This window comes from Panthera tigris, chromosome B4 (assembly GCF_018350195.1).
Source record: "Panthera tigris isolate Pti1 chromosome B4, P.tigris_Pti1_mat1.1, whole genome shotgun sequence".
In the NCBI taxonomy this organism is placed as follows: Eukaryota; Metazoa; Chordata; class Mammalia; order Carnivora; family Felidae; genus Panthera; species Panthera tigris.
In genome coordinates this window covers 81,565,008-81,578,508 of record NC_056666.1, presented here as the reverse complement: position 1 = coordinate 81,578,508, position 13,501 = coordinate 81,565,008, and the positions used below count along the sequence as shown (strand labels likewise).

At 51.7% G+C, this 13,501-nt stretch overlaps 1 protein-coding gene across 1 annotated transcript; it reads right to left on the bottom strand.

The window, feature by feature from the left end:
* Positions 1 to 2,044: 2,044 nt before the first annotated feature.
* Positions 2,045 to 11,892, bottom strand: GDF11 (growth differentiation factor 11). Its single transcript, XM_007081587.3, has 3 exons — positions 11,460 to 11,892; positions 6,159 to 6,556; positions 2,045 to 5,633 (listed from the first exon to the last, which is right to left on the bottom strand). The coding sequence occupies exons 1-3, from the start codon at positions 11,890 to 11,892 to the stop codon at positions 5,253 to 5,255; spliced, it is 1,212 nt and encodes a 403-aa protein (XP_007081649.2). The 3' UTR covers positions 2,045 to 5,252.
* Positions 11,893 to 13,501: the final 1,609 nt, after the last annotated feature.

Here is a 13,501-nt window from a genome sequence, read left to right as displayed (position 1 = left end):
TTAATAATTCAAATCTTAACATAGTAAGTCCCTTTAAAAGCATCCAGGCTTGGAATTCATTATCTAAGATCCAAATACCTTTCCTTTCTATTCCCCACTCGCCCTAGTGTAGCTGATCTAGGATCCAGATATAGTTAGCTGACTCCAGTCCTCTTTTCCCTGTCCTGAAGCTGTGACATTCTCTGCATACCTGGAAGCTCTTAATGAGAGAGTCTATAAAAGATGTGGAGGGAACTACCTTTCTCAGCTATAAATCTGTGCCTTTTTATGGTTCTCTGAGAACCATGGGATCGTTCTTTTTCTCCACCATCACCCCAAACTGCCCTTCCCCCTACTCCAACTCCTGGGAACTTCTGAAGATAGAAGGCTAGAAGTTTCTGTAGTGGTGAGAGCTATAGGAAGGAAGACATGAATAAGAGCAGGACTTCTTGGGTTTGAGTCGTATTGCCATGTCTGACATGAGAAACAGATGAGGGGGAAGAAAGGAACTTAATATAAGGGAGAATAACTTTTTCTCTGTTCTCTTCCATGTGGGCCTCTCACAGGTAATGTCTTCCCTCTGATTCTTGAAATCCACTAAAATCTAACCTCCCCCTCTTGCTACATGTCCACATTCTTGTTTTTTACTTTCAAAGGGATTGAAAAATAATGGCAGGTTTCGTACCTTTGCGTACCCTTTGTGCCCAGGGTGATCCCAGCTTTCTCTTTAGAAATAAAGAAAAAATTTTCTTGTCCTTTTCTTTCCCTGCCTTTAGTTTTTCTGCCTCTCAGATTACTATTACTAGAACAGATTAGAGTGGAATATTGTGTAGCAACTACTTAGATGTAATTCCTCATTCCTCCATACTAATTCTACTGGCTCAGACTGGGCAAATCATTCCATGACTTTCCAGACTACCCAGTAGCGACCCTATGAAAATTGATAATAGATTATGTACTCAGCACAATTTTACCATAGTTTGCATAGTAATCATTCAGTAAACTCTTAATTTTACTAGGTGACTTACAGTGGAAATATTTCTTTTCCCTGAGTAGGTTCCAGCCAGAGGGTAGGGAGGGAGCTGAGTAGATTCATTTGACTGTGTTTGTGAGTGTATGTGCTCAAGCGCTGCATATGCAGATGCATGTAGGGATTCTGAGGGTGGGAAGAGGTGGGAGTCCTAATTGCTCCCATACTCCAGCTCAGGGGCAGGAAAGCTGACCTTGTGGCCTGGGGCATTGACTTCCCTGCCTCTGCCTCACTAAGGATCAGAAGCTATAAATGCCACTGCTTGCTGGTTCTTAGCTTGGGGCCCTGGCATCCTAAAAGTGGGCCAAGGAAGAGACTAGGATAGCTACTCATGCATGGGGTGGGGGGTTGTTTGGGGATAAAAGTCATCCGGCAATCTCTTCTAGGTGTCCTTTCAACATAGGAAATGAGTGATGAGAGAGAAAACCTATTTTTAGCTCAAGCCAAAATCTAGGAGTAGGTGTGGATAAAGCAGTTCCTTGGGAAAATACAATATGTAGCACTTTCATCCTCTTTCAACCTTATTGTTGTAGTTGGTCTGAGGTGGGGTCAGTCTACTGACAGAACTGATAGGACAGGGAAAACATGGTGGCACACTGAACCCACTGTTAACAGTTACAGTGGCCCCTATTACAGATCAGGTTGATGTGATAGGAGCTTTCCTTTGTTTTTTGTTGTTGTTTGCTTGCTTTTTAAATGTGAATTAGGCAATATTCTTTTGTTCTAGGTACATGGGAGACATTTTTATGGCTGAATCAGAGAAAGACTATTTAAGATGCTGAATCATCTTGGTACATTTACAAGTTGAAGGCTATGTTGGTTTGGTTTGTGGATTTTGGTGAAACTGTTGAGGAAACCTAGGATCAGGGAACTGTAGGAGAATGGGACAGATATTAGCTGGATCATCTTAAGAGAACCTACAGATCTTCTGTTAGTGTGAGCCTAGAAGAGGGTTTTGGTAATCTTTGGGACTGTTTTGGATCAAGTTATCCAGAGAGGAGTTGTTGCAGGTCCCCTCCCTTTCCCATTCTCTGCCCATCCTCCCTTGGACTATATATGTCCCCACCCTCATCCCAAATACCCCTAATGTTTTTTTTGCTCCAAAAACCACCACCACCCCCAACCCCCATCTTCTTTGAGCACAAGGTTTCATCCTGTCAGAGCCTCTTTTGTTCCTGGTCTCCGATGAATAAATGTGGCGCTTGATTAGGGAGAAGAGTTCATCACTGAATTCTAAACTCTTTGACTGCTTTTATTTATTTTTTTTTTTCAGGTTCAAGTGCTGGATTGTGTCATGTGACCATCCCAAAACTCAGAGCACCCTATGGCCATCCTTGCCCTCTGTCACATAACTTGAAAACTGCCAGATGGCCTTTTTGCAATGGTTCCCTCCAGGAAGCCTTGATCTCAGTGAAGAAGTCCTTTCCCGGCATTCCAGTGCCCCTGTCATCCCCATACTCCTCAGTCACCCTTAACAAACAAAGGCAATCACACACATGGTGTAACAAATACACAAAGTAAATAATAATTACACTACTTATGATCAGAGGGGCACTGGCCAGGTCCACACACAACATAAAGTGGGAGAGGGGGTGCTAGTTCCCACTAGGTTGCTGGACTGTGCCTCCAAGCCTCTTTAACCCCATGCCTCTTTGGGGGTGAGGGGGACCAAGGAAATGAGATTTCAACTCTTAGATTTATGTTCAAAAGAAAAAGACCCTCCCCCAACAAAGGTAATTATTTGGTGGTGTTAAAGGGGCATAGTCTAAGTGTCCCCCAAGTCTAATGCTTCAGCTCTCTAGAATTTGTAGAGGGAAGTCACCTGATGTCTATTGCCCAACCCCCACCCTGTGCCAAGATCAGGAGACCGGAGCATTTGATCTTGGAGGAGGCATCTTCTGTTCTTCACTTCTCTGTTCCTCTCCTTCAACCAAGGAAATGTGAATGGTGTTGTCAGGTGTTATCTTGTTCTCCAAAATTGGGGTAGAAGGAAGGATGAAGAACAGGGCCAGAGAGGAGAGGCTGGGGGTTAGCATAGCTGTTATATGGGAGGCGAGTTGAAATACTTAACAGCCCTTGCCCATTCCTGTACCAAAACACCTCATCTCATTTTTTCACTATGGGAATGGGAAGAAGATACTAAAGCTCACCAACATCACCTTCCCAAGAGTGGTCACATACCTTTGCCCCTTCTACCTGGGCCAGTCAGGAGAGTCATACTCGGGAAGAACAGGCCTTCCAGGTCATCTCTCCAGGCCGGGCTTTAGTCCGGTATTGTTTGCATCAGACCCATAACTGCTGGCTCTACTTAGAGTGACAGTTTTGCTGAAGGTTCTTTATCTCCTCTCCTGACATCCTCTAGGCTCTTGCCTGGAGCCAAGAGGTCTGTGGTGAGGTATGGATAGGGTGTGGATCAGGAGAATCTCAACTCCTTGGCTTCAGGCACACTGTCCAGCTGGGAGGCAGAGGGGAACTTGTACTCTGAAGCCTGTGACTCCTCTAAGCCTCACATCTCTTCACCACTACTCTGGTGCCCTGGTTATCTGTCCCACAGCGAGAGGTATTTTATGTCCATAAAGTGCCCGTGGTAAGTGCTCAGAATTCATCTCTTGGCTGTGGCGGGTGCTGCTATTTCTCATTCCATCGAGGGGAAGAAACTGAGGCACAGTGAGTCCAGAGGATGGTGGGTCAGGATTATGGGAGGAATGAATAGGCCCAGCTAGTGACTTGGAGTGGCAACAAGTCCCTGCCTGTTTCCTAGCCTTCCAAACCAGGGAGTCTCCATCCTTCTAATCCTCTGCTCTAACTGGCCTTGTCAGATGCTTTTTCCTTCCCCATTGTATTGTCCCCTCCCTGCTGCCAGGTACTGCTAGATTCCAAAAATAAAAGATAAAAATAATTATAGACACTCTGCTCCCTTGTTCTCCCCCCTTCCACCCTGAGCTTTGGGTTTGGAGGAACTAGAATGTCCCCCCTCCAGAATCCCTTCCATCTTGGTCTGCTGGCTCTACTCCCTAGCCCAGAGCAGTGATTTGGATTCAAATGCCCTGTAACCTTCAACCTTCTTACTAATTTCTTGACTCCTCCTAACCCTTCCCAGACCTGGGACTCTGGGATCTCTATACTTTTTTTATTGACCTGAAGATAGAGGCTGGGAGTAGGGGTATTCCACAGGCTCTTTGGTCTCTCTCTTAGCTGGGGGGAATTTGGGCATACGTGGGCCACACCCTCTGGCTAAATAACTCAGGACTATGAGGGTGGATATGAGGGTTAATTTAGTGGCTCTCATACAGATCCTGAATGTTGAGGGTGCTCCCCTCCCCTTCTCCCCACCTCCAGCTCCTAAGCCCTAACCTCTTACCAGTTTCCATGACTGCTGGAATTCAGTTCAACCCATTTGGCTCAGGAAGGTTAAGTTGGGTGATTATGGGTTGGAAACTTCCATGTGTTAGCCCTCTTGCCCTCTACTCCCATTCCCAACCCTGGAGGCTTTATACAAGTGCTTAAGTAGGTGGGTATTGAGGGAGAACAGTGGGTGGGTAGGTGGGTAATAAGGGAGAAATGGGGCACAGTGGGCAGGGGCCCTTCTATTTCAGTAAAGCCAAATACCAAAAAATGAAAAGTCACAATAAATAAATAAATAAAATTCCAAAATCCTTACTTTTGCCCCTGCCCTCGCTTCCCTTCCCCTGGCCACTGCTGGAGGGAGAAAGGGAAGAAGCTAAGAATGGATTTTTTATTTCCTCCTACTGAGAATGGTAGTCAGGGGATCTCCCCAAACCATACCAAGCCCCCACCTTGCCAGTGGAAGAAAGGAGGCTGGGTGTGGGGCTTTCTCTTATTCCATTTCAGCCTCTTTCTCATCTTTTATCTCTGCCTGGTCTCTGTCTCTTCTGCCTCTCTCTCCCTTTGCCTTCTCACTGCTGCTCTTTTTGTTCCTCTGTCTCTATCCCTCTGCTCTACCTCTGTCTCTACGTCTCTCTGTCTTCTTGCCAAACCTTCTCACTTGCAAACCTCAAACACTCCCCACCTGACCATGCCCCCTCTTCCCCCTGTCCCCCAAACCCCTCACCCATCAATCCCCACCTGCCTCCCTCTGTTGTATTGCACACTGCTTGGGCAGGGAACAAGGTGTGATGTTCATGGGAAGAGGTGGAGGGAGCTCAAGGGCCTGGGGGCATGGGGATCAGGGCTGGGGGTCTAGGGGTAGGGTCTATGGGGGAGGCATCCTCTGTCCCCCACCTTAGGAGCAGCCACAGCGATCCACCACCATGCCAGGGATCTTGCCGTAGATAATCTGCTGCTTGTCATTGAAGTAGAGCATGTTGATTGGGGACATCTTGGTGGGAGTACAGCAGGGCCCAGCAGAGCCTCTTGGATTAGCCTGTTGCACCAAGTGGGTGTGCGGATACTTTTGCATGAACATGTACTCGCACTGGCCGGAGCAGTAGTTGGCCTTGTATCGTTTAGGCGCGATGATCCAGTCCCAGCCAAAAGCCTCAAAGTCCACTGTGAGGGGGTATCGGCAGCAGCGGGACTCACTCGAGTGCTCATCGCAGTCCAGGCCCAGGTTCCGCCGGGACCGTTTTGTGTTCTCTAGGACCCGAAGCTCCATAAAAGGATGCTGGGGATGAGGGAGAGGAGAAAGAGATGTGATAGAGCCCTGAAGAGTTCCTACTCCCTTTCCTTTCTCACTTGCCCTTCAACAGGGGCATCAGAACAGAGACCATTGCCTTCTAAGCTGTTCCTCTGCTCCCATACCCCATATCTTCTACCCTCTCTCCTTGTAAGCTAGCTATCTGTCCTTCAACTCACTTCTTGAATTCCCCCTCTCCTGGCAACCTGATCCTGATCAGCCCCTTGGCCCCAGGCCTCATCAACAGCCCATTTTTGTGTTCTCTTGGATCTCCCATTAACTCACACTTCACCCCAAATCCAGTCTTCAGCTGTTGTCTGGCTTGTATCTGAAAAACACTAGCTGCCACTCCCCACCCAATCCCCCAAAACTGCTCCTCTAGAATCAGCTCCTGGCCCAAGAGAAATAATGCTGGTCCCCAGCCCTTCTCATCCCTGATCTACCTTTTCCAACATCCCACCTCCTCAGGACCAGGTTACACATATCTGACACCATCTCAAGCTCCCTGCTCACCAGCCCCTCAGCTCCTGGCCCCAGGGAGGTGACAGCCAGGTCTGTGCCACTGGGATCAAAGGCGTTGATCTCGATGCCCCAGTTGCTCTGTGGCTGGCGGAACCAGCTGTGTAGCACTTGCTTGAAGTCGATGCTCTGCCAGTGGCCTGAGCGTGAGTGCAGCTCAATCTTGAGTGAGCGGATACGGATGTGACGCCGGCCTCCGCCCCCTCCCCCTGCAGTCCCTTCCCCAGTTAGGGGTTTCAGTCGCAAGATCTGCAGGTAGACTGTGGCTGGGCGGGGCACGGGCCGTAGATACACCCACAGCTGGGCCTTCAGTACCTTTGTGAACATCACCTTGGGGCTGAAGTGGAAATGGCAGCAGAGAGGGCTACCATCTGTCTGCACCGCAGGGTCCGCTGATAAGAGAGAAGGGGGCACAGCATCAGCAAAGGGTATTTGTGAAGGGCATCAGCAGCCCTGGGTGGCATTGACAACTTAGAAAACTCCTCCTGAGTTGTCCAGTTCTTTACCCTTCTCGTGTTTGTCTTGTTGACTACTATGTCACTGGTACTCAGAACAGTGCCTCCTTTCTTTCCCTATAGGATATCTCTCTCAGGCCTTACTGATCTGCATCCATTTGCCCCAGTACACACAATCCCCTCTACCAGATAACCTGCACAGATAGCTATCAGGGATATCCCCTTCCACCTGCAGCCTTCCATTCCTCCAACTGCACCCCCTGCCCCCCAGCATGTAGGGCTCCACATTTTTCTGAACTTTTGATGCTCTTCATAGAAGCCAAACCTCATATCACACCTGCTGTCCTCATGGCACCTTGCCCCATTTCTGCTCTGTGTTGTATGGTGGCCAGGTGGAGCCTGGCACAGCCCCCACCCCCAACCAGATGGTCTTGAGGGTGGATAACCAGGGTCCAGGTAGGGAACAGGGGCTAAATGTATTCCATGAGGTAAACCAAGAAGCATCTTAGGCTTCTTGTACCATTCATGCTAGAAATAATAGAAGAATGGAGCTACTCAAGTACTTCCTGTGCATCTGACTCTCCAGTCCCTTGAACCTGAGAACAAGCTTCCTGAGCTGCTTCTTCCTCATCATCACCATACTGCCTCAACTTTTGAGGAAGGGAAAAACTACCTCCATGTTGTTTACTCCTACTGCCCAAAAGCATCAGCAATAATATTCAACACATCAGATCAACTGGAATCAGTCTTCTTTTCTCCCCCTAGTTTCTTTTGGTTTCTCAGTCCAAGGCCAATAAGTCTTTACAAAGGTTTAACATCTCAACTTTACATTTTGGCCCATTACCCCTTATTCTGGACTATAAATTGACCCTTCTTGGGCCTAATGGCTGATCCTCAGCATCTGCCTTTGCTTCCATTTCAGTTCCTCTCAGTTCCGCTTTCTGAGCTCTTAAGTCAGTTGGAAATGCCCTAAATAATGTTTCTCATTCTAAACAAACTGAGAGAAAAAGAGGAATGAGTGTCCAGAGCTATGTAATTATGAGCAGGAAGTCCAGGACCTTAGGTATCATGCCCAGGTCTTGAGTTCTGCATAATCATGGAGGACTTAGCATCTATTGTCTCCCATCAGCACTGCCCCATCCCCGCCTCCCCCACCCCCGGAGAAGGAGGGTCTTCCAAGTGAGGAGGAAAGTGTTCTACGATCTTCATATATTCAGGAATGAGACACAAAATTCCTCTGGTAGCTTCCTTTCCCTTGGTTCTTCTCTGAGGTCCTAGGGCACTGGTAGTCCTCCCAGTTATCCTCCTGCTGGAGCTGTAGTGCCAGTATTCAAGGGAAGGTTCAGGGAGTAGAGATTCAGAGAGTAGATGGGGCGGGGAAGCTGTTGGTGAGATGGGGCTACTTACTATGCCTAATTTCATCAGGTTGTCTTATTTTCCCACCTGTCTTCACTATTAGCTATTAATCTCCATGAGGGTGGACACTTGTCAATACTGTGTCTGTTTTGCTCCCTGTTGTAGCTTTAATGCCTCCCATAATACCAAGCAGTGTTCAATAAATGCATGCTGAATGAACTCCCGAAACTTCAAATCTTATATTATACAGGCAAGGGCCTAAAAGTTCTTCCTGGCATTGAAACACTGTTCTTTGACTACAAAGTGGGCTTGATCACTGCTTGACTTCTCATTAACCTGTATCTGACCTTACCCACTAAATGTCTCAGGGATACAGTTAATAATTCTTGTTGCATAGGAGTGCTCAGCATTAAATAAAGAATGAAAATAGTAGTAGCTTCTCAGTAAATGGTGGTTTATTGTTAGTTTTGTAAACTCTAAACATACTGCCCTACCTAAGCTGACCCAAGGTTTAGAAATGGAGAATTGGGCACCAGGGCCCCATCTCTCGAAGTCTTTGGTTTCTTCAGACAGATACCCCAGGGAATCACCATCCCCTTCTCCCCCAGTGGATGTGGGACAATTGGTACTACAAGGGGACGGGGCCAAGATGGATGGAGAAAGAAAAGGGAAAGGAGAAGAGACAGGAGAGAGACTGGAGGTGGTGAGAGAGATAAGAACAGAGAAGACACTGTTAAGAGACGAAGGCAGGCTGAAAAAGACAGGCAAGAGAACTGGAGGAGAGGAGGAAGGGAGAGGGGAAGATCATGGTAGGGGGAGAAGAAATAAGCTTGGGAGTTGAAGAACACTGGGAGAGAAGGGGGAATGCAAAAGGAATAGGTGGAGGCTAAAAAGTGAAAGGAGGAAGGTAGTAAGCTCTGTGGGGTAAAGAGAAAGGATAGAAGGATACAGAGAGAGGAACAAAGGAGAAGCAGGTAGTGCCACAGAGGGAAACAAGAGGCTTGGGAGAGTCCCCAACACACACATAGGCCCAGCTCCCAAGGGGAGGGGAAGGAGCCACATCTGTGTTGGATTGATCGGGTTGATGGCAGGCAGCAGGTCAGGTTTAGTAGGCGGTGCTGGTCTGGAGAGAGGTCATTGCACTATTTTCAGCAAAAGCCCAACCCCCTCCCAGCTCACCACCTCCTCCTCCACCCACCCCCCCCCAACCCCCTTACACACTCTCCTTACCCAGGCTGGAAGGCCTAGGGGCAGGAGGTTGGGCTGAGAGGGCAGGGGCCTCTTGGTGTATGAGAGCAGAGAGAAACTGAGGGGCTGGGCTTGGCTCCCAGAAGGGCAAGGGGGCTGGGTTCCCAGGATGAAGGCTGGGGTGGGAGAGCCTGAGAGGGTGGAGGGAACTAGGGCAGGCACTGCAGCCTAGGAGAGGTGGGGGCTGGGGTCCAGGGCTGAGGGCTGGGGGAGGGGAGGAAGGGGGAGGGGAGCGGAGGCCATCTCTGCTGACAAACACCTCCCCCGATTAGCAGAGCACAAGTCTCTTATTAAAGCGGGTCCCTGGGGATTAGACTATAAAAGTCTCTTTTTCCTTTTCCCCTCTCTCCCTCCCTTCCCCTCCGCTCCCCCTCCCTCTCATAAGAGCTCAGCTTTGCTCTTAAAGGGGACGTACAATACCTGGCTGGAGACCTAGTTCCCTAGTTATCCTTAAGTGAAAAGAGGGCGGAAGTTCGGGAAGAACCCCACCTACTGGTGTTCTTCCCTGCACCCCCCCCCCACCCCAGCCTAACCTGCACTTCCCGATGCAAGCACAGAGTGCCTTCACTTCCTGCACCCCCTTTACCAAGACTAACTCTGGGCTCAAGTCCGTTGGTTAAGAGATGCTAAGGATGGAGAAAGGCAAGGGGAAGGTCCATCACCCATTCTGAAACTCCTTACACACACTATACCACAGGGACCAGAGTACCTTTTCTCTCTGTACCCTTCATCTTCTTCCAGCAAACTCTTTTTCAGAATTCCTCTACAACTGTTTCCTAGAATCCCCACCCCCACCCCTGCCTTCAGTCAATCTTAGACTGACCCTAGCTTCTGTAAAGCAGAAACCTTAGGAACACAAGGGAGACTGAGGAACCCAGACAGATCCCAGGCTTTCTTCACCACCACCACCACCACCCTCCTCAGCAAGTTTCCTAGTCATTTGGGTTTTCTTTTCTTTATGGCCTGGGCAAGTATTGTGGAGTTAGGGTCTGCAGAAAGACTGGTGGCAGTATGAGGCACTCAGCCTCCCAGAAGCACACCTGGGTTCCTGCTTCTCCCATGGGGTGGGCTACTAGGACTCCACCTCAGCCCCCAGCTTTTTATGACCCATCTGCCAATAAACCAGTCCCCCCCCCCTTCTGTTCAGAGCCATAAAACCAAACTGTGGGGTGGGGGGAGTGACTTTGCCAAACCACTAGGGAATAAGGGAGGGCCTGGTTCCCTGGAGTTGGAGCGGGGAAGGGGTGAAGGGACCTCAGTGGGGGAGGGGAAAGGGAGTCATCTGACCCTAGGGAGAGCTGGGGTGGGGGGGGTGGGGGTTGGCCTGGATTTTCCAGGCCATAAAATTTCAAAGCAGCTCAAGTCTATTAACATGTTCATCTTCCGTTTGGCCAGGGGCTTGAATGCCTGGGTTCCCCCTCCCTCCTTATCTATTTCTTTCTTTTTTTCCCTAGGTCTCCCTCTCTCTCCTCAAATCCGGTTTCTAGTAAAGGCGGGTGAATATGGAAAGGAACGATAAGCTTTGAGTAGCCAAAGGGCTGCCCTTAGCCCTAGCGCAAGAGTTGAGTTCTCTGAGCTCTGTCAGTACGGAGAAGACACAGCTTTTCCAGCCCCTTGGGAGACCTGGTGTCAGAAGGGCTCTGGGTGAAATGAGTGCCAGTTGGGCTGCCAGGAGAGACACGGGGCTCTGGGACCTCACTCCTGCTGGAGGGAGAAGAGCACTCAGTTCTCTGCAGCTCAAGTGGGCGCGCTGCGGTGCCAGGGGTGGAAAGGGTGGAGAGTTGGTGCCAAGGCCATTGGGAGGCAGAGAGCACCGCAGCCCGCTAGGGACTGCGGGGGTCCTGAAGCGTCCCGATTCGGTTCTCCAGCCTCTCTACCATCGCCCCTCAGGACTGAGCTGTTGCCCCTTCCACTCCGCTGCGAATGGGCCCCAGCTTCCCCAGTCTCCCCGCAACACGGGTCTTTTTTCGCACACATGGGGTGGAAGGCGGTATCTCGCAACCCTCTCGGTTTGCCCTCCCACCTCAGGGAACGGAGTGTGCATACAACTCCGCAGCCCATCTCCACCGCTCAAAAAACTTCTGCAGAGCAGCCCCCGTCCCCCAATCAGTCAAGTTTTCGCAGAAAAGGCTTCTGGGCCAGAGCAGCCGCGAGCGCCCCGCTTCAGAGCGGGAGGCGCTCACTTTCCCGGAGCCCGAGCCAGCACCCCACTGCTCGCGCCCCGCCGCCCACTTACTCTCCTGAGCCATGCTAATGACAGTCTCGGTGGTGGCGTGGTACTCGTCCTCCTCCAGGAAGTCCTCGGGCTGCAGCGCGTCGCCCTGGAAGTCGTGCAGGTCCAGGATCTGCTGTAGCGGCGGCGCCTTGGGCAGCAGCTGCTTCACCACCTCGCGGCTGATGTTGGGCGCCTCCTTGAGCCGCAGTTTGCTCAGGATCTGTGACTTGATGCTCTCCAGGCGCAGCTCGCGGCTGTGCTGCCGCCACACGCACACGGGGCAGCCGTCGGGCTCCGGCGCCACGGACGGGGCCGGCCGGCTCGAGCGCTCCCCCCCGGCCCCCGCCGCCGCCGCCGCCGCCGCCGCCGCGGGGCCCTCGGCCGCCTCCCCCCGGGGCCGCAGCTCCAGGGCGAGGAGCAGGAAGCCCAGCAGCAGCGGGGCCGCGAGCACCATGCTGGAGGGGAGGGGAGGGAGGACTGGGGGGCGGGGACGCCGGAGTCCCGCAGGGAGGGGGCGGAGGGAGAAGGGAGGGAGGAGGAGGGGGTCCGGGCGGCGCGGGATTGGGGGCTGCCCGGCCGAGGGGGGGCCGGGGGGGCCGGGGGCGGCGGGCGCGCGGGCGGGGCGGGCGGGCGGCCGGGGCGGGCGGCTGGGGGGGCCCGAGCCCGGGCCAGGCCCTTTATAGCCCCGGCCCCGTGTCGTCAGCGGCCGCGATTGGCTGCGGAGCCAACAAAAGAGGCAGCGCTGTCATCCGAGGCGAGAGAGGGAGCCGGAGAGAGCCGAGGAAAAGAGAGAGAGAGGGAGGGAGAGAGGGAGAGGGAGCGAGGGAGCGAGGGCCCAGAGAGAGATGAAGAGACAGAGATACTGGGCTGAGGGAGAGGAATGGAGAGAAAGAGAAAGTCATAGTCAGAGAGACCAAGGAGAGACAGAGAGATAGAGACGTAGGAGACAGATCAAGAGACAGAGAGGAAGAGCAGCAGCAAGAGGAGAGACAAAGGGGGGAGAAGACAGAGGGGAGAAGACAGAGAGAGGAGAGACTTAGCTAGGGAGACAGAGACAGAGAAGGAAAGAGACTGGTAGAACTAGTGGGACAGTTAGAGGGGGGAGAATCAGGGACAAAGACAGGGGAGAGAGACCAGAGAGGGGAGAGAAGTATGGCCAGACCGAGGGAAGAGATGGAGGTCTATGGAGCCAGACCGCAAGAGGTCAGGGATACAGAGAGATGGGAACCGGGGCAGAGGAACTGATGGGACAGAGACCAGAGCCCCGGGAAAGAAGGAGAGGGAGAGAAATCTAGAAAGGGAGGCTTGGGAGATGCCAAGGGAGCCCCTGAGGAGGCAGGCACAGAAGATCAGAGGAAGGCAGAGATGAGAAGACAGAGACTCGGCAAGGGAAGGAGAGACAGCACAGTGACAGGGTCAGCCTTGGTGGGAGTATGGAGAGCCCAAGGGAGAGGAGGTAGAGAATTTGAACCCAGAGGAACCCCAGCTACCAGAGGTAGCCCAAATAAAATGTTTCCAGAAGCCATGGAGGGAAGCATCAGGCTAGGCTCCCTAGGGGCTCAGGAACAGTGAAATGGAGGGAAGGGACATGGGGGTAGCAAGAGAGACTAGGAGAGAAAGAGAACAGGGACAATCTGAGCAGTTGGGGAGGTGGTGGGGAAGCCCTGATACAAGAGGGAGTCTTAGAGCTGGGAAGAGTGTGAGCCTGAAACTGAGGCCTGAAAGGGATAAAGGAGTCAGCAGGCTGGAAAAAGGCAGGAACTATGGACCACTGGGGACCACTGGGACTGGGGGAGGAGTAGAGGAAGCAGGTGGGAGACCACTTGCTTGCAGAGGAATCTGGGACTCTGAATTCCTAGCTACACTGTTGCATCTGCAGGGTCTTAGAAGTCTGAGAAGGCTCTTGTAATTGCAGAGAATGAGAGAGAAGTCTGCCCTCAGCCGCCTTGAGTTGGAGACAGCAAGTTGCAAAGGGAGAAACCCAGATGTGGGACCAGCCCTACCTTGCAGGTGTGACTCTGGGTACAGCTAGAGGGCAGAGTGAAAGAGAGCTAAAATGCTCC

Coding starts and splice junctions, on each gene's coding strand:
- GDF11 (XM_007081587.3), bottom strand. CDS start 11,892: ATGGTGCTCGCGGCCCCGCTGCTGCTGGGCTTCCTGCTCCTCGCCCTG. Junction 6,557..11,459: donor CATTAGCATGGCTCAGGAGA/GTAAGTGGGCGG, acceptor CTCTCTTATCAG/CGGACCCTGCGGTGCAGACA. Junction 5,634..6,158: donor GGCCAGGAGCTGAGGGGCTG/GTGAGCAGGGAG, acceptor CCTCATCCCCAG/CATCCTTTTATGGAGCTTCG.